Below are 18218 nucleotides of genomic sequence, written 5' to 3' on the forward strand. Positions count from 1 at the left end.
TTAATTTATTTGTGCTTATTTTTCCCACGTCGGTTCTCCGATTGTAAGGAAATATACTGAGTGTGAAATAAACGCTTCTACAAAGTAAATAACTGTTATTACTTCTACCAGTCCATAAATATGGTGTAAAAATAATAATTGATCACATTACTTTTCATTTTCCTGCTTACACTTACTGAAGGACACGGTGCAACGAAAACCGCCCAGGGCGTTAAAGCACTGAAGCGTGCTCTGCAGCGAGGATGGCCCTGCCCGAGGCGAGGGTCCCGCTGCCTGGAGGTGCTACCAGACCTCGTCCCCGCAGCAGAACTCGGGGGCGGCTCTCTGACAATTGTGCCAACGAAGAAGCTGATTAGAAAAGAAGTAGGGCTGGGGAGATGCTCCCCAGGCTGATGGCGAGGCTCGACCTTACGCCTAGGGCGCCGTGGCCGTCCCTCGGGCCTTTAGGATCCCATTTTTTCTCCCGAGCCCAGGGCTCAGGCGCCGCTTGGCAAGGCAGCGGCACTCGGGGCGGCGGTGGGTCCTGGAGGACGTGCCAAGAGGCGCGGGAGGAGGAGGGGGGCGAGGGCTGAGCCGGGGCGACCACCCAAGAGCCGGGGGCTCCCTCCCGGCTGCGTCCACCACGTCGAGGGCCGCTCCCCGCGGCGGCGGCGGGGCCCGGCGGAGGCGGAGCCGGCTCGCCGAGGCCACCGGGCCGCTGCCGGGGCAGGCGGTTCCCCCGGCGAGTCCGCAGCCCTCCCCGGCTCCGGCCGGCCTGCCAGGGCGGCGGGGCCTGGGGGGGGTGCCCGGCAGGGTTTGCCCGTCCTGCTAAGGCCGGGCAGCGAAACCGAGATACATGGGAACGCACCGAGGTATTCCCCGAGGGACACCTCCTGTGGTGGCCCCGGTGTGGTTTAGCCTCCTCCTCTCCAAAGGAGCGGAGGACAATCGTCTGCTCCATAATAGCCCTGGTGAAATCAAACATGCTGGCAGGCTCCTAACGACCCTCCAGGGAAGCTGACATGACGGCGGGGATGTGACATCCAGCGGACACCTTTCCCCTTCCGAGAGACCAGCGGTCCCGTTCCCCCCCTCCGCGGCTGCAGCGTTAGGCTGCCGAACCGGGTGATCATCTGGGGAATTAGGCAGCGAAACCTACCCACTTCTGAGGGAACTGGGGAAACGCAAGGAACGTCCAAAAAACCCCAAAGAAAACAACAACAACAACAACAAAGAGGGAAATTACAGGTCTCAAGTTTTCCATAGTGTATCTGCCAAGGCTTCCAAGCAGGAGGGAAAGGAGCCTTTGGCTTTTTGCTAAAGGAATCTCTGTGCATTCCTGACCAGAACGAGGTCTCTCCACCGCCAAGCACCTCTCTCTCGAGTATATTCACATTAGGTATGATAATCATAATAATAACAACAATCCCGAGAATTATGAGACAAGAGCACGTTTGACAGGGTTTGAGAAATTCAAATACAGCTGCATCGGCTTTGTCTCTGGTTCAGTCACATTTATTTCCCCAAGCTAGGCAGACAGCCTGAGCGAAGCATGACAATGAGTTTTGTAAATAACAAATAGAAGGGTTTGGTGGGTTGTTGGGTTTGTGGGGTTTTTTTTCTTCCTCCCCTCCCTGTTTGATTTTATTCGCAATCCAAATAACCTTCCTCAGTGAATGTTTCAAACAAGAGAATGTGTGCGGGGGGGGGGGGGGGGGGGGCACACACAGGGGGGGCTCATAATTGCAGGTTCCCTTTGGAGCTGGAATTAAAACGCTGACGGCGTGTGTTGCAGAGAGAAGGTGCAGAGGCAGCCTCCGCTCTGACTGCAGGACGGCTGTGTTGTTACTGCCATAGCGTTTATTTACAGCCCAGCACTCGAGAGCAAACGCCGCTTGAAAAGCGGGAAAGTTGTGGGCCCTGCTCTCCGTGCCCGAGGCGCCGGGGTCCTCCTGGCAGGAGAGGGACCCCCGGCGGGACACAGAGAGACCCAGGACTGGGGCCCTGCTCCCTTCGCTGGGATTAAGCAGCCCGGCTCCGCAGCCGCGCAGGAAGCGCGCGGGCGCGGTGCTGCCTCTGGGCAATTCCACATTCGCACCTTCTCTGCTGAGATCTGCGCGTCCCGAAACGGGGCGGGGAGGGGGGAATGGTCAGCTGGAGATGGCTTAAAAAGATCTTAGTCAGTGGAGCACAGAGGCGAACATTAAAACAGGTCGTTTCGATCTGTTACTCTTGTCAGGTTCAAGTGTCCTGTGCTTGGAACGGCGCACAGACCCGTACCCCAGCGGAGGCACCGAGGATGGGGTGAAATGAATAATTGCTTTTTTGTTCACCAGAATCCTCTCCCTTATTCAGGTCAGATCGCCACCCCTACGGACCTCTTCTGCTTTCGCTGAGTGAGAAATGTATTCCTTGCTTTTATCAAGCTCTCGCCCTCCCCTTCCATTGTCTCAGGGGAAGGAAAAAAAAAGAAAAAAAAAAAAAAAAGGCAGCTTGTTCTGCACAGACGAGTTAAAATACATTTACAAAAGCGTCTGTAGCTCTTCAAAACTTTCCTTGCTTCCTTATCAAAGCCACCTTCCCGGTGGGAGAGTCGGGGGAGCTTGTTTGTTTGTTTTGGGTTGGCTCGAAGCTCTCAGTCTGTCGCTTGTTATTGCCTAGCGTGCTCGTCTCCTCACGGCCGGCTTCCCTGGGCGATGCTGTGGTCCTGGCAGCTGGATCCGAGCCGCTGAGCACTTCACCTGATGCACAAATAACCCCCAAAGTTTCCCGCAGAGACTATTGTGCTTTGCTAAGTTTGGCTGAACATACCAGTAACTATTTTTCTTGGACTCTTTTTAGCCTCCGCGGCTTCAGTGAAAGCCTTTTCTTGTGGCTGCCATTGCAGCCCCTATTCATGAGGGAGGGCAGGAGACGCACGCCGGCATCCTTAACTTTTCCTGGGAGGGCAGGAGGGAGGAACGAAGGGAAAACGTTGTCGCCTCGGGAAGCCCTTCAAGATGCAGGCGCAGCCTGTCCCTGCTCTCCGCAAGGCAAGCAACGAGATTGTAATAATAGAATACAAACATGTGTTTTGTTTTCCATTAAGTCGATAGACCAGACAAGGTCTGCCCTGGGGAAAAGATGACTTGAGCTGTTAATGAGAGCTGACACTAAGATTTAAATAGTAAGGGCTCGTTCCACCAGCGGTGTCTCAATAATAATGCTTTTTTTTCTTTTTTTTTTTTTTTTCCCCTTCTTCACAGCTCCGGGTAGTGCCCACGCTCAGCTCGGGCAGTGCGCGCATAGAGAGCCGGCCCACGGGGACACCTCGGAGGGGGACGATGGAAGGGACCGCCACTCCTGCTTTGTTTCTGCTTTGTTTTCATTGAGGTCGGGGAGGGGGGGAGGGGGGGGCGAGGGAAGTGGGGGGAGACGAAAGCGTTTAGATTTTTTTTTTTCTCTCAGTGCCCCCTGTGAGTAAACGCGCAAAAACCCGACCCCTCGAAGAGGGAGCACGCGTTTTGTGCCGATACCGACACCGCACCGAAAACTTTGGGGCGTTTGGGAGGCTTTTGGGTGTTCCTGACCCTTAACAAATCAGGGGGAACCCGCGCGCCGAGGGGCGGGGGGGGTGAGATGCGTCCCCTGCACCGGGCAGAGCAGGCAGCGCCTCTCCTCTCCTCCCTTTCCCTCGCCTCCCCTCCGCTCCCTCGCCCCTCCCTCCCCGGGCCGGCGGCCTCCGCCGCAGCGCGGGCACCGGCGCAGCCGGCGCTGTCGCCCCGCGGCCGCTAGATGTCGCCGGCGCCGTTCGCATCGTGCTCCCGCCCAGCGGGGAGCAGCCGCCGCCGCCGCTCCCTCAGCGCCCGGCCCGCGGACGGCCGTCGGGCACCGCTCGGCCCGCGCAGGGCCGCCGGTGCTCCTCGCCGCTCCGCTGGGCTCCGCGGGCACGGGGTGCCGGGGGGGGACCCGCGGGGGTCCCAGGGGCGGCAGGGCTTTCCGCGGCCCCGTCCCTCGGCTGGCGACACCGGGGCGGGTAGCAGCGGGGCGGCGGGCTGCTGGGTGAGGGACGTTTTGGTGTGAATTGCACCGAAAAAATGGTCTCCGCGGAAGACACGCGGGAGGTGTCGAACTGACAGCCTCGGTGACGCGTCCCCGTGGGGATGTGGGGAGTTTGTGCTTCAGCCGCTTTGCAGGAGGCCGGGGAGCCCCGGGGTGCTCGGCTCCGAGGGGATGAGGATCCCTCGGCAGCGGCTGCTGGGCACCCCGGGGTCCTCCGCCCGCGGCCCCGAGTCCGCCTGCCACGGAGGCGGCGCACGAAATCGGCGGCTGGCCCTGGGAAAGGCTCCCGAGATGAGCGTTTCTGTTGTGCGAAGTGCCCGCATTAGCAGCCCGAACACGTAGGAAAAGGCTGACATCTGCGGTTTGGTACGAGGCACCCGAGAAATTACAGACCTCCCGGTTCAGAGGGGAGCCCCCGCCCCGGCTCCCGGCAGGGAGGGACCCGCCGCTCCCACAGGCGCCGCCGGGGAGCGGCGGGCCCGGAGGAAGGAAACCTGGAAACCTCCTCTCCCGAGACTTCCCCGAGTTTAAAAGCAGGGGTGCGACACCGTTTCTCGATTTGGGACATTGTTGATCAGTGCCCAGAAGTGGGAAGACGGAGGGAGACCTTCTGTATAAACTTTGAGCCTGATTCCAGTGGGAGCACAAATAATAACAGTTTCCAGGATTTTGTCCCCGGTTTCCAAAATAACGCATAAAATCAAGTGTGCATCTTGGGTCATTTTTCTCAGCCTTTGTGTCAACGCACCTCTGCTTCTGACTCCTCACTGCATAGTTTAATCCCCCCCCTAAATTTCTCCAAGCCCGTCCAGATCTCTGGCCTGAGTTAGACAGAAGACGGAGCTACTTTTATTTGTAAGGAGCCGCAGGGGCTGGCGAACCTCGTCTGGGCAGGGGGGAGGTTTGGGACCCGGGGGTGGGGGTGGGGTGAGGGTGGGGGTGTTTGGGAGCCGGGGGGGGGGGGGGGGGGGGGGCGGGGAGGGAGCCGGCTGTGAAGGCGCGGTCGGACCGAGTTGCGCTCCGCCGCACGGGAGGCAGGATCCGCACGGGGAGACGTGGGGTCCCCTCCTTCTGAGAGCACACACACGCACACACGAGAGGGTCAGAAATGTGGAGACGTGTCGAAAGGGGAAGATAAATAAGAAATAGAAAAAGAAAAATTTGTTCGGGATTAAAATCGGGGGGTGGGGGTGGGGGTGGGGGTGGAAAGCAGCTCGCAGAAAGAGGAATCCTGAAAGTTTCCGCTGGCTCTCCTCGTATTTTCTGTAGTTTGATATGGGGTGTTGGAGTCACATCACGGAGGGCATAATGCCATCTCCGCAGGTCTGTATTTGTAGGATCAAAATATTAAGGGGCATTCTTTCTACTTCGACGGGTTTCCCAGCAAGGGCTCAGAAAGGAGCAACACGGCTAACTGGCACCTTTAAGTACCAAGCTGTGGGGCAAAGGATGTATTGCAAGAACAGGTGAGAGTATGCTTGGCATAGCTAGTATTTATTGGCATTATCCAAAAGGAAATAAGTTAAAGATAAAGAAATGTCAGGTATTCCATGACACAATTGTCGCACAAACTGCCTTCAATCAAGTTGTTCTGTTTTCAGGGCTCTTTTGCAAGCATCTTCCACCCGCTCGGTTTGAAGAGGGAGATCTCCTGGGTTGTTCTGCATTTCCAGGGACGATCAAGTCTATCCTGAGAGAAAAAAGTCACTTTATAAGGAGAAAAAGTGCTTCTTCGTGGAGTTCAATGTATTTTTCTAAACGCCGTTATCTTAGAGAAAAGGCCTCTCGTAACAGATTCCTAGATCGTGTCAAATTATAACAAACTGAATCACAAGAAGCAATTACAAAGCAAATATTGTGATCGGTGTTGTGGGTAAAATCGGAGCCGGGTTTATAGAGGAATATTAACTCTGATTTTCTTTTTTTTTTTTTTTTTTAAATCAACAGTGATTAGATTTGTGTTAAGTCTAAAGACCTTTTCCTGTAGATGGCGTCCTTTGGGTACTGAGTATCCAATAATAATACAGTCGTACTCAGGAGACTTTATTAAGCCTTAGATAATAAAAAAATTAATAATTTTTTTAGTTATGTATTTATTGAAAGTGAAAAAACCTTGATTTATGGTAAGCAAAAGTGTGTTTCTCCTTCACGTGGATGCAAATAAAAACTGTTTGAATAAATAAGTTGTTTCTGAACATTTTGTTGTCAAAGTGTTAAATGTCCCCGTCATTTTTATTCAAACACTAACATGATTACAGCCAATTATATATTCACCAGTGTTCTTTATTTTAGAGTAATTGTACTTGTCACTAATAAAACAGAGACATAATGGATCGCTACTGTTCTGAATTTTAAAGCAATTTTCTGTAATTTGATTGAATTATACATCGTCTCCGCTACTTTTTTTATTTCTATATTTTGAAATCCTATTTTCTTGAAAATTGCAGCTCTATTCCTGTTTTGTTGTTCCTGAAGTAACGAAACCTTCTGTAACATTTATAAATAGAGCCTCGTCCCTTTTGAAATGTGGAAAATCATAATTTCAGCCCTAGCATACTGAAAGCTTTAGACTTCACATACGAAAGGCCGGAGGAGCGCCTCATCCAGAACACTTGGCTCAGCGCGGTGTCCTCCTTTGAGAGGAGAAGCAGAACATAAGCAGAGAAAACAAAACCGCGACGTGCATAGGAAGGTTTGATCACTTTATTGCGATGATTTGGTGCGCTTCTTGGGGCTCAAACATAGAAGCACGCCAAGACAAGCAGTTCAGTTGCTAATATTTACCACCGGGGGACACGTAAAGACACGGAACACTCCTCCAAGCAATTAGAGCGACTATCTGTATACCGTCCGTCTATTCTTTTATGTGGCGATTGTAAGTAAGAAGCCCTGGAATGACTTGGCTATCTTTAGGCACAGACAATGGAGAGGCAGAACGATACAGGAGCGTGTGGAGGTACCGCACACGAGTGGAAAATATTGCGCTGCGTTCTTATACTGCTCCTCGGGTTGTTTTGCTGAGGATGAGCTCACAGAGGGTTGGTTTTTTGTTGTTTTTCAAAGCCGAAAACATGCCTTTAATTTAGCAATTGTATCAACCATCAACGCGATGATTTACGAGCTGCCTTGTCGCCAAACACAAATCAAAAAATGATACAAAGGCTTTCACAAGTTAATTTCATATGACAAAACACGTGCCCACCACAGCAGATAAAGTTAAACCACCGTTTGCAAACCGTGCGGTTGCGTGAAAAGGTATCTCTTAGGTACGCGTACCACACGAATGTTTTTTCTGCGATTCTGTAAGGACAAAATAAGGGAAGGCGCGGAAATGCAGGTGGCTCCCTGCTAGAGCCTGCCAGCGAAGCCTAAGCAGGGCCCGATCCCGACCCTCAGTGAGAACACGCTTCTTGCTTTTGCGGATTCACGGTTTGATATAACCACAGAAATTAGCTTGTAGTCGCCTTGGAAGGAAAAAAGAACGTGTTCTACCCCTAAACGGATATATTTTTATTAATTCCGACGTGTATAAAGACTTGTGAGCCTTTTCTTTACCCTTTCCTTGATGTTTTAAAATGAGTATGAAAATAAAGTGTAATGACATCCTCTGATAGTATTCTGCTAGTAGGCAAATGGAAATTATTTATTTGTGTGAGTTTCCGGAGCTACGGCATGATTTCATTATTTAGGTGGAGTTTATAGCTCGATTATAATGAACATTGTTCTCTAAACATTTCCTAGGAAACATAACCTCTGTGTGTGCGTGTGCAAGCCTATGCGAGCATCCCATCTAAAAGGTGGAGAGGAGAAAAGACACAAAGGAGATGCGTCCCGGGAGGACTCTCTTTCAACGTTTTTCCTCTCCGCATTGTCAGTGCATGGAAAGTCTGTCCGCAGCCGCTCCTCTTTCTTGGTCAAATTATTGTCGCGGCAAAACCCCAGGCTTTAGCGAGGCACCGTCCGTGCTCGGTGGGAGGGACACAAATGGGATTTAACTTGTTGCCAGTCATTTTTGTGTGTTTGTTTGTTTGTGCTGGTGCTTTAAAAGCGAAACAAATTCCAGAAACAAAGCGGGGGGGGTGGGGGGTGGGCTGGGGAGGGAGGGAGGAGGAAAACAAGCTCTGTATAAAAGACATATCATATTAAAATAATACATGAACACACCCACTGATATCAAGGGTACGATATCAGCCCTTCCCCAAGAAACTTATTTATAAGTGGTAGCGGTTATAATCATCCAACAAGCCCCTTACCATCACTCCCCCCTCCCTCCGCTAAAGAAAGAAAGAAAGAAAGAAAACATGGAGACCACCCTGCCCGATATAAAAAGTGTTCAGAACAACCTACATAAAGAGGCAACTCCTGCGAGCCCTGCTCATGCGAGGAGACCAAGGAGCGGGCAAGGTGTGCTTCCCGGGCAGCCTGCTCGGGGCTAGAGCAAGGTGCGGGTCCCGCCCGGCCGTGCGGCGGCCGGAACGAGCGCCGGCACCGGACTCCGGCACCTCCTCGTCCTCCTCCTCCTCCTCCTCCTCCTCTCGCCCGAGCCCCAGGCACTGGCAGAGCTAAAATCGGCTTTGCGCCCAGGCTCGCCAAACGCCTTCTCCTGCAGGGCTGTAGGGCTGGCTATGGCTTTTGTGCTACACCGGGCATTTTGCTCTGGTTACAAGGGGGCCCCGGGGCGGGCGGGCGGGGGGGTGTGTAGGGGAGGATGTTGCGCTTTTGTAGGCCCTAACAATCGGATGATGCGCGGCTGACCTCGCCGAGCCCGGGGTTCCGCTCAGCGGAGGGGTGCGGTGGAGGTGCGGGGCGGGCCGAACGGCGGGGCAGCTCCGCGGCCGGCCGCCCTCTGCGGAGCGCCCGAGTGACACGGCGCCGGGAGGAGAGACCGCGCCTGCTCGTCCCTGCGCCGGGGAGGGGGAGCGTCCTTTCTCTCGAGTTACCGAAAAACTGCAAAACCAGATACATGTGTCATTTGCCAAAGATTACGTTTATAAGAGGCTAAAGAGCTTTAGAACAACACCATAGAAATATTCCAGCAACAGCTCCTTTAGAGTCAAAGAGCAACTAGAAGTCTCTTCGAGCACTATTAGGTTGGGGTTTTTTCCTCCAGGTCGTTCTCTTTCCCTGTATTTTATTTCCCGATTCGTTAATTCAATCTGATAACTCCTGCAAAAGCACTGTGTTGGCCAAGAACATTTTGACAGTAAACACAGAAGAAAATAAAATGACATATTTAAACCTCGAGAACAGTAACGGGTTTTTAACTTGTCCGTTTTCCCCCTGCATTTTATTATCGTCGTCTGCGTAAGTCTACGGATAATTCTTAAGGGATATTTTAATTTTCGGTTTGATTCCTGAAGTAGGGAGAGCTTTTGTTACACAGGGACACGTATTACCTAGGCAGGTGTGACGGCTCTCTTATGTGTGCTGGCATATAAAATAATAGCGACATTTAGGATCTAAAAAAACGCACGTCTTAACGTTAAAGTTGGCAGCGAGTGTAAAAATAATCTGTTCTGAAAAATTCTGGCAGTGACAGCTGAACACACCAAATCTAGTGGATGATCCACACTCCCCAGATAGGCTTTCTGCGGATGGTATTCTACAGCTACAGGAATAAATAAATAAAATCTTCAGCTTTTAATTAAGGCGATTTCATTCAGACCTCTCCACCCAGCGTAGCCGCCCGTGGGAAACGTATACTCCAATGTTTACTCGGATCTCTTTCTGTCACTATTCTATCTTGTCTTACGCTCACGACACCAGCAAAGCTCTCTGGCCCCTAAAGCCATTGTTCCCTATATCCATGTTCTCAGTCCGACTTCTGCCCGTCCAAGAAACTTCCTAAAGTTCGACAGGAGGGGAACTCTTTGCACCTAGTTGGTTAATGCAGTTGCTTTAACGCTACCTCTCCCCTAGCTGCACAGGCTTCTCAAAGGTATACAGTGTTTCGCTGGCTGTTCTTTATGGCACAGTGCAGCTTCGCAAAAGATCATCGGATGGAGAAATTTAGCTCTTCTTGAAACATTTAAGCAACTGAGCAATTAGTTCTGAATGGGGGTGGGGGGAGGGAAGACTAGAGAGCTTAGAGGAGGGGGGGAGAGGAGATACAACACAACTAGCCCGAAAACAACAGGGGTGGGGATGCATGGGAGGGGGACTTAAAATGTTTGTATTTAAAGGGTGCTTGCAAGGTCTTCGGCACAATATGTGCTGCTCTCCTTAAAGGGGCACTGAGTGCCAATAACCATTAGTCATCCGGCAGGGACTTTTCACTACAGTTCTATCTTTAGGGGGAGTTCCCCGAAGTCTCCGAAGGGAACATAGCTGCGGATTTCAAACCCGGTCCAGTTCCAGTCACACAGTGCCTGCGTACCTGCTGCAAGAGAAGGGAGAGAAACTTACCACAGTTTCGGGTGCGCGCCGATAGCCCAAAGGTCTCTGCAAGTGCTCCTTTCCTCTGCGGAATACTCTCTTGCATCCGAGGCAGTTCCCAGTCTATATTTGATGTTAACATCTATGCTATCTCAAACACGAGGCTCTCCCATAGACATTTTTTCCAGGGTTTTCAAGCAAATTTCTCGGTGCCACAATGTTATGATGGAAGGATGCTGAAATGACAGGCCTCGTAGACGCTTGTCTTAATCATCGGCTTCTTAATTTAGTTTTAGTGCTGTGGTTTTGTGTGTGTGCGTGTGTGTGTCTGCGCGTGTGTGCGCGCAAGAGAAGCCTCTGACAACCTGCAGCTTCCTAATGACTGACGAGGCAGGGCTGCTGCAGCAAAGTAACACTTCCCTGGTGTGAAGACCTCTTACTGGGAAGTTTAGTTCACTACTGTTCTCGCAATCCTAATCGTATAACCTGTAACCAGAACCATGGAAGAAGGATACAGCACGCTAGATAGACTTACTTCTAACCACTGAACGTTAGCACCACAACCAGCTGTTGAGGATTAACTGGAAGTTGGCTAGAGACGGACACCTAAACTTAAATCTACAAATGCGGGTAGAAGGGTGGACCGTTGAATACTTCTTCCTCTCCCTCTTTGCCTGCATTCATCCGTCCACCTTCAGTCCCATTCACCCCTCTTCAAAATGTTTGACTACCTCTTTCTCTTTGTTAGTGCACCGCTCTGTCCCCATTCGCCATGCCTTAGCAGCAGGGTATCAGTGTCTGCTGAGCAGCCCTTACCTTAATTGCCCAGGTAACCTGGAATAAATAAGGCAAGCTTAGAGTCAAGGGGGAATAGAATTATATATGTGTACATCCAGGCATTTACTGTACCGAATGTGATATTACTGACTGTTAAACCAAAGTGTCCCGACTCATTTCATGGAAGCATGATGCCATCAAAGCGTGGTTATTAAATACCCTTTCTTCATGGCTGAAAAAACCCTCATTCATTTCTTAAGCTGTCAGTACATTTTAGCAGCTTAACCCCTTGAAAGAGTCTGAGAGTACAGAGCCGCTCTACCCGTGTGAAGGGGGATTGAAGGCTGGAGCTGGGGGGTGGCGGGGGGTACGCTATATCTATTGAGCTTACAGTGGAGAGGGTCTGTTTTTCCTTTGACCTTTAATTAAAAAAAATAAAATAAAATAAAATAAAATAAAATAAAATAAAATAAAATAAAATAAAATAAAATAAAATAAACACAACCGAGGGAGAAAAGTGTGCTGTTGAAACACTATTCCTATGAGTTATACCCAAGAACTGCACGGAGATCGCTGCTGAATGGCACTTCAGCCAGGACGTTTCAGCTCAGCCATTCACCCCCATCCTGACCCCGGAGTCGGACCCTCTCAGCCCATCCCCACTGCTCAATGCGGCAGGTCCACACCGCAGGCGAGCGCGCAGGTGAGGGAGCATCTATGCTCTGCAGGGAGCCGGGTCCCCTCTGCACACCCACCCCTGTTTTGCGGGGTTGGGGCCGTGCCCTTCTGCTCCACACACAAGCTTCTTCTCTAGACACCCCACAAAAACTTCCCCATTAGAAAACGCTGCCATGAGGGGCCTTCTTACAAGAATTCGAGTTTAGCCAGAGCTGACGGGTCACATTGGCCGCTCACGCAGTGCTACGATGCACAAAGCCAGCACTGAAGTGAATGGGAGTTGTGGCCAGGGCAGAGCTCAGGGAAGAACTGGCATTGGAGCAAGACTCCCACATTTTCAAAGTAAATATCTCCAGTTTTATAAATGGAGAATTTTCGGCAGAGGGGGAAAAAAAAAAAAAAAAAAAAAAAGAAAAAAAAAAGAGAGACTTGAAACTTAAAGTCCAGCAGAAATAATAATTGACGTGGCTTCTCTTGCATATCCTTTTCTGTCCTGTAAACAGTGAATTAATCTTCATGGGCTTAGAAAGATATGTGCTACATATTGGACGCAACATTTCCTTTTTTGGTAGAACTGTATATCCACGGCATTAAAAAAAATTATAATATAAATCCTAAGTTTGTGCACAGAGCTTTATCCTGCACCCGTGACAAATGACTGTTAAATCTAGATCATCAAACTTTTAAAAAGTGTGCTTCTCTTGGCGCTAGCCCTTTGCTCAGAAATGAAAAAAAGATAAAACGTTTATTTTCTTCCCTGCTACATTTTCATCCCTGATCACAACGCAAAGTAAACTCAGCTTTGACCTAAGAAACACCTCAACGCATTAAAATTTCAACAGGCAATGTCAGTGTTACATTAAACGAGAACTCCTCCAGTTCTCTGCAGAGCTGGGATTTGAATAAAACGTTCAATGTTAACAAACAATACACACGTTTGGCACTTTGTGTATTAAATGGATCAAAGCGATTTGATAAGGCACAATACACCATTTGTACAGACCTGATTGAGTTAATATAATATCAGCAAATTTTACAGCGAAATGAATCTGTTTCTTTTCTTTGTGTTTAAAACCAGCACAGATTACAAATTTTAATGATCTGAAAATGTTTGGTATACAAAATCATGCTTATTTCAGTATTAGCAAAAACACAAGAAATTTTTCAACACAAACACCCAGCTGTGTCTATTTTAAAAGCAGTTCAATGACAGCTTGCACTTATGAGCATGCAATCAGCTAATTTCGCTTTTTTTTTTCTTCTGTGTTAATCAACACTTTCCTTCCTGCATATCAGAGTACAAATAGTATAGTTACTCCACATCAGTAAATGTTTACGTAACCTGTCCTTTCTCAAGAATCCGGTTACACCGAATCATTACATGCTAGACCGAGTAGGGAAACGCACTGGGCCCAGCCATCCTAATGGGATCCTAGTGCACCATAATGACACATATTAGTTAATGATCATCATAATCATAATAATATGCGGGAATCTTACCTTTCCTCTTACCCCTTGCCATGGTAGAGTCAAGTCATATCCTCCACTTGCACTCATCCTCGAGAATTCCCATACATTGACTTCAGTGTTGAGCAATGAAATAATTACAAATTGACATGATTTTTTTTTTAAACCGCATTTCTAAAAATAAATAAAAAAAAAAGTAAAAAAATAAGCGTGGTCGATCATTGACTTTTATCTCTGTTTTTGTCAGTAGCAACCTGTTATGAAATTGAATAAATAAATACAATTGTGGTAAGGTCATTCGAGGTTAATCCAATGTGCACAGAGTTCATGCCATTCCCAATTGCAATTGTTTATTACCAGTCCATTGTAATTGTTCTCGTTATTTACTCTCCCTTTCTCACACTTGCTCTCCCTCTCTCACAGACACACACATACGCATACAAACACATATATAAAACGCACATTGACACACAACCACGTTTGCTGCACGGAGCTCTAACCTGGATTTTCCCGGGATAAATTGTTTTAGCTGGGCTTGAGCTGCACGTAATATTTCTGCGGCACATTTTCCGCAGTACAACCGTAAACTTTGGGTAGCTTAACGCGGCGCTATACGTTGCCTTTGCCTACAGCTTCGGTTTGAATGGGATCAGCACGCTCTCTACCAGTTACATTTCCCCTTCTACTTCCCAAGTAAGAAAGCTGCGCGATTTATTTCGCTTTGTTTAGGGGCTGATTTTTCTCCCCATGCTGACGGTGAGAAACGACGTGATGCGGGTGATTAAGACCCAGTCCCGCGGTCCCGGGAAGCCGCAGTCGTGAGCCCGCGCCCCTGCCGCCGCGAGTAGCCGAAGGGCGCTGGGCGGGGAGCGCCGGTTCCGCATCGCTCCATCGGCCTCGGGGGCATCCGAGCCGCTGCCCCCCGCCCTCTCCCCCCCCCCCCCCAGCAAGACTAAACCCCGCGGAACCGAGACCCCGTGGCCGGACACCGCTGGCCGGGCAGGGCCAGGTCGAGTCGGGGGGGGCGGCAAGAAATCGCGACATATATTTCACGGGGTTATTAATGCTGTTATTTATTTTTTTACACCTGACACGCGGCCTGCGCTTTTCTGGCTGAAACCACCCGGCAAGGCAAAGGAGGACGCAGGACGGCCCCGGCGGCCCCGCGATGCTCCGGCGGCCCCGCAGGGGAAGCGGCGGTCGAGCGGGAGCCGCGCGGGGCTGGGGAGGGAGCGGCGGGCAGGGGAACGCGGAGCCCGGCCCCGCCGCCGGCCTGGCGCCGCGCCCGGCCGCCGGAGACACGAAGAGAGAGCGGAGAGGAGGCGAGAGGAGAGGGTCTGCTCCTTTCCGTGCCTTCCCAACTCACATTCCGGAGCGTGGCGGACACGGACCGAGCGGGCCGGAGGAGACCGTCTTCCCCGGCAGGCCGCGGGCAGCGGCCTCCGCCCCGGGCCGCTGCCGGACCCCGGGCCTGAGGCGGCCAGAGGCCCGCCCCGCCGGCTGCGTCCCCGCCAGCTGAATATTTTTTTTCCCTCCCTCCCTCTCGGTAAAATAACGAATAGAAATAACTGACACCGGGGCCTAGAAAAAATAAACTCGCCGAGAGACTTCGGCGGGATCCGCAAAGTAGTACCTCCGCCGCCGCCGGTGCGCCGCGGCCTCCTCACCCACCCGGCCCCCACCCCGCCTCCTTCGCCGCCAGAGGAGGTGGCAAAGAGGGACGGGGCAACTTTAGTCCACCGGGTAAACTACGAAGTAGGCAAACCGCCCGGGCCGCAGCCGTGGGACGGGCGCTGTTTGTTTGGCGTGAGGGGATTTGTGCTTGGAGCGACGGGCGGGGGGGCGCGGGGGGGGGGGGGCGCGCAAACCGCCGCGGTGATGCGCCCCTGCGCCGGTATCCCTGCGCCGCGGGAGCCGCGGCGGCGGGGGGCGGGCCGGCGGCGGGGGGCGGGCGCGGGGAGGGGCGGGGCGGCGGCCCGCCATTGGCCGGCGGGCGGGCAGACGCGCCGGCACGCCGCCGGCCCTGATTGGGCGGCCGGTGGGAAAGGTTAAACCAAAAAATTTTTTACAGCCCCGGTGCGTGTCTGCAGCTCTGAAATTAATTGCGGCCAGGGCGGTCTGTATAGCCCGTCTCCGCTCGCTCCTCGCCGACCCGCGGCTGCGGCTGCTCCTTCCTCCCCCCTGCTCTGCCTTGCCGGGGGAACCAGGCACCATGAAGTAGCTTTTTTTTTTTTTTTTTTTTTTTGTGTGTGTTTGTGTGTTGGTTTTTTTTTTGTTGTTGGGTTTTCAGAGGGTTTTTTTTCCCCTTTTTTTCTCCTTTTTTTTTTTTTTTTTTTTTTCCTCCGCTCTGACTCGGTTTGATTTTATCTGATTGGTGATTATTATTACTATTATTTTTTTCCCTCCCCGGCGGTTCCTGTCCTTGCTACATGACTTGCCAGCGCTTGAGACTGCGGTCCAACTGCGCTGCCGCCGCCGCCGCCGCTGCCGCCGCCGGTGGTGCCACCACCGCCGCCGCCGCCTCGGCCGCCGCCACCGCCGCCGCCGCCCCGCGCGCTGCTCCCTCGGCCGCTGCAACTTTCCCCCTCAGACTAGTGTGTGATGTTGGACATGGGAGATAGGAAGGAAGTGAAAATGCTGCCGAAATCCTCCTTTAGCATAAACAGCCTGGTGCCCGAAGCCGTCCAGAGCGACAACAACCACAGCAGCCACAGCCACCACAACAGCCACCACCCCCACCACCACCACCACCACCACCACCACCACCACCACCCGCCGCCGCAGCAGCCCCAGCGAGCCGCCGCGGCCGAGGAGGAGGACGAGGAGAAGGGCCAGCTCCTCCTGCCGCCCCCCGCCGCCGCCGCCGCCGCCTCCGGCGCCCTGGAGGTGGCCAAGGCGGACATGCTGGCGGGCAAAGGCGACGCGGGCGCGGCGGCGGCGGCGGCGGCGGAGCTGGAGGAGAAGGAGAAGGCGGCGGAGGAGAAGAAGGGGGCGGCGGAGGGGGCCAAGGACGGGGAGAGCGGGAAGGAGGGGGAGAAGAAGAACGGCAAGTACGAGAAGCCGCCGTTCAGCTACAACGCGCTCATCATGATGGCCATCCGGCAGAGCCCCGAGAAGCGCCTCACGCTCAACGGCATCTACGAGTTCATCATGAAGAACTTCCCCTACTACCGGGAGAACAAGCAGGGCTGGCAGAACTCCATCCGCCACAACCTCTCCCTCAATAAGTGCTTCGTCAAGGTGCCCCGCCACTACGACGACCCGGGCAAAGGGAACTACTGGATGCTGGACCCCTCCAGCGACGACGTCTTCATCGGGGGCACCACCGGCAAGCTCCGCCGGCGCTCCACCACCTCGCGGGCCAAGCTGGCCTTCAAGCGGGGCGCCCGGCTCACCTCCACCGGACTGACATTCATGGATAGGGCAGGATCCTTGTACTGGCCTATGTCCCCCTTCCTCTCCCTGCACCACCCCCGGGCCAGCAGCACTTTGAGTTACAATGGGACCACGTCCGCCTACCCCAGCCACCCCATGCCCTACAGCTCAGTGTTGACTCAAAACTCCTTGGGAAACAACCACTCCTTTTCCACGTCTAATGGGTTAAGTGTTGATAGACTAGTCAATGGAGAGATACCTTATGCCACTCATCACCTCACAGCAGCAGCTCTGGCCGCCTCAGTGCCGTGTGGCTTGTCAGTTCCCTGCTCCGGCACCTATTCCCTAAACCCCTGCTCTGTAAACCTCCTAGCAGGACAGACGAGTTACTTTTTCCCTCACGTTCCTCACCCTTCAATGACTTCTCAAAGCAGCACTTCAATGACGGCCAGGGCAGCCTCCTCCTCCACGTCGCCACAGGCGCCCTCCACTCTCCCCTGTGAGTCCTTAAGACCTTCTTTGCCAAGTTTTACAACGGGACTTTCCGGAGGACTTTCTGATTATTTCACACATCAAAATCAGGGGTCTTCTTCAAACCCTTTAATACATTAACATCCATGGGATCAGACTGTAAGTGAACATTTTACACACATTTGCATTGTAAATGATAATTAAAAGAAAAAAAAAAGCAAAACAAAAAAGTCCAGGTATTTTTTATTAAGTCCCCCATTTTCTGTACGTTTGTTCAGTCTTTAGGGTTGTTTATTATTCCACCAAGGTGAGGAGTGTCAGCAAGGTGCAATGTGGGGAGATTACATTGTAGACTATGAAGTTTGGAAGACAAAATTATAGTAGAATGTGTATCTAAATAGTGACTGCTTTTGCAATTTTTTTATTCAAATATGATAAGTCTATCACTAAAAGCCGCCAGATTCTCCATGTTTGCAGTATTATAAGTTATCATGGATATGTCGGTGGGTGCAGACCTTGAGAGAAAAAAAAATAACCACTAAATTTATGAAAACTATGAAAACCTTAAAATGTAATTTGTATTTAAGCAGAATTAATACTGAAAGATGCCCAAGAACTACATTTTGGCCATTTATTATTTTATCCTTTTCTTTACTGAACTGCTTTTTTTTGGGGTTCCTTTTTTTTTTTTTGTTTGTTTGTTTGTTTGTTTACTTTTAGACCAAAGATTGGGTTTTAGAAAATGCACTCAGTGTACGGAGTAATTTAAAAAAACCAGAAACATTATTTCAGTTTGCAGCACTGCCCGTTCAAATGAATCAGAAGGGGACAAAATTAATGATTGCCTTCAGTTTGTGTTGTGTATATTTTGATGTATGTGGTCACTAACAGGTCACCTTTATTTTTTTTCTAAATGTAGTGAAATGTTAATACCTATTGTACTTATAGGTAAACCTTGCAAATATGTAACCTGTGTTGCGCAAATGCCGCATAAATTTGAGTGATTGTTAATGTCGTCTTAAAATTTCTTGATTGTGATACTGTGGTCATATGCC

General features: G+C 51.3%; 1 protein-coding gene and 1 long non-coding RNA gene across 2 annotated transcripts; one reads left to right on the forward strand and one right to left on the reverse strand.

Annotated features, from left to right (window-relative positions):
• Positions 1 to 5493: 5493 nt before the first annotated feature.
• On the reverse strand, positions 5494 to 15054 carry LOC141961830 (uncharacterized). The gene is made up of 3 exons (XR_012633836.1): positions 14951 to 15054; positions 13351 to 13491; positions 5494 to 5710 (listed from the first exon to the last, which is right to left on the reverse strand). It is a non-coding gene; the product is annotated as an uncharacterized LOC141961830 (long non-coding RNA).
• Positions 15055 to 15724: 670 nt separating this feature from the next.
• FOXG1 (forkhead box G1) lies at positions 15725 to 18218 on the forward strand. Its single transcript, XM_074909168.1, has one exon. The coding sequence runs from the start codon at positions 15919 to 15921 to the stop codon at positions 17302 to 17304; it is 1386 nt and encodes a 461-aa protein (XP_074765269.1). The 5' UTR covers positions 15725 to 15918; the 3' UTR covers positions 17305 to 18218.

This window comes from Athene noctua, chromosome 6, assembly GCF_965140245.1.
Source record: "Athene noctua chromosome 6, bAthNoc1.hap1.1, whole genome shotgun sequence".
Lineage (NCBI taxonomy): Eukaryota > Metazoa > Chordata > Aves > Strigiformes > Strigidae > Athene > Athene noctua.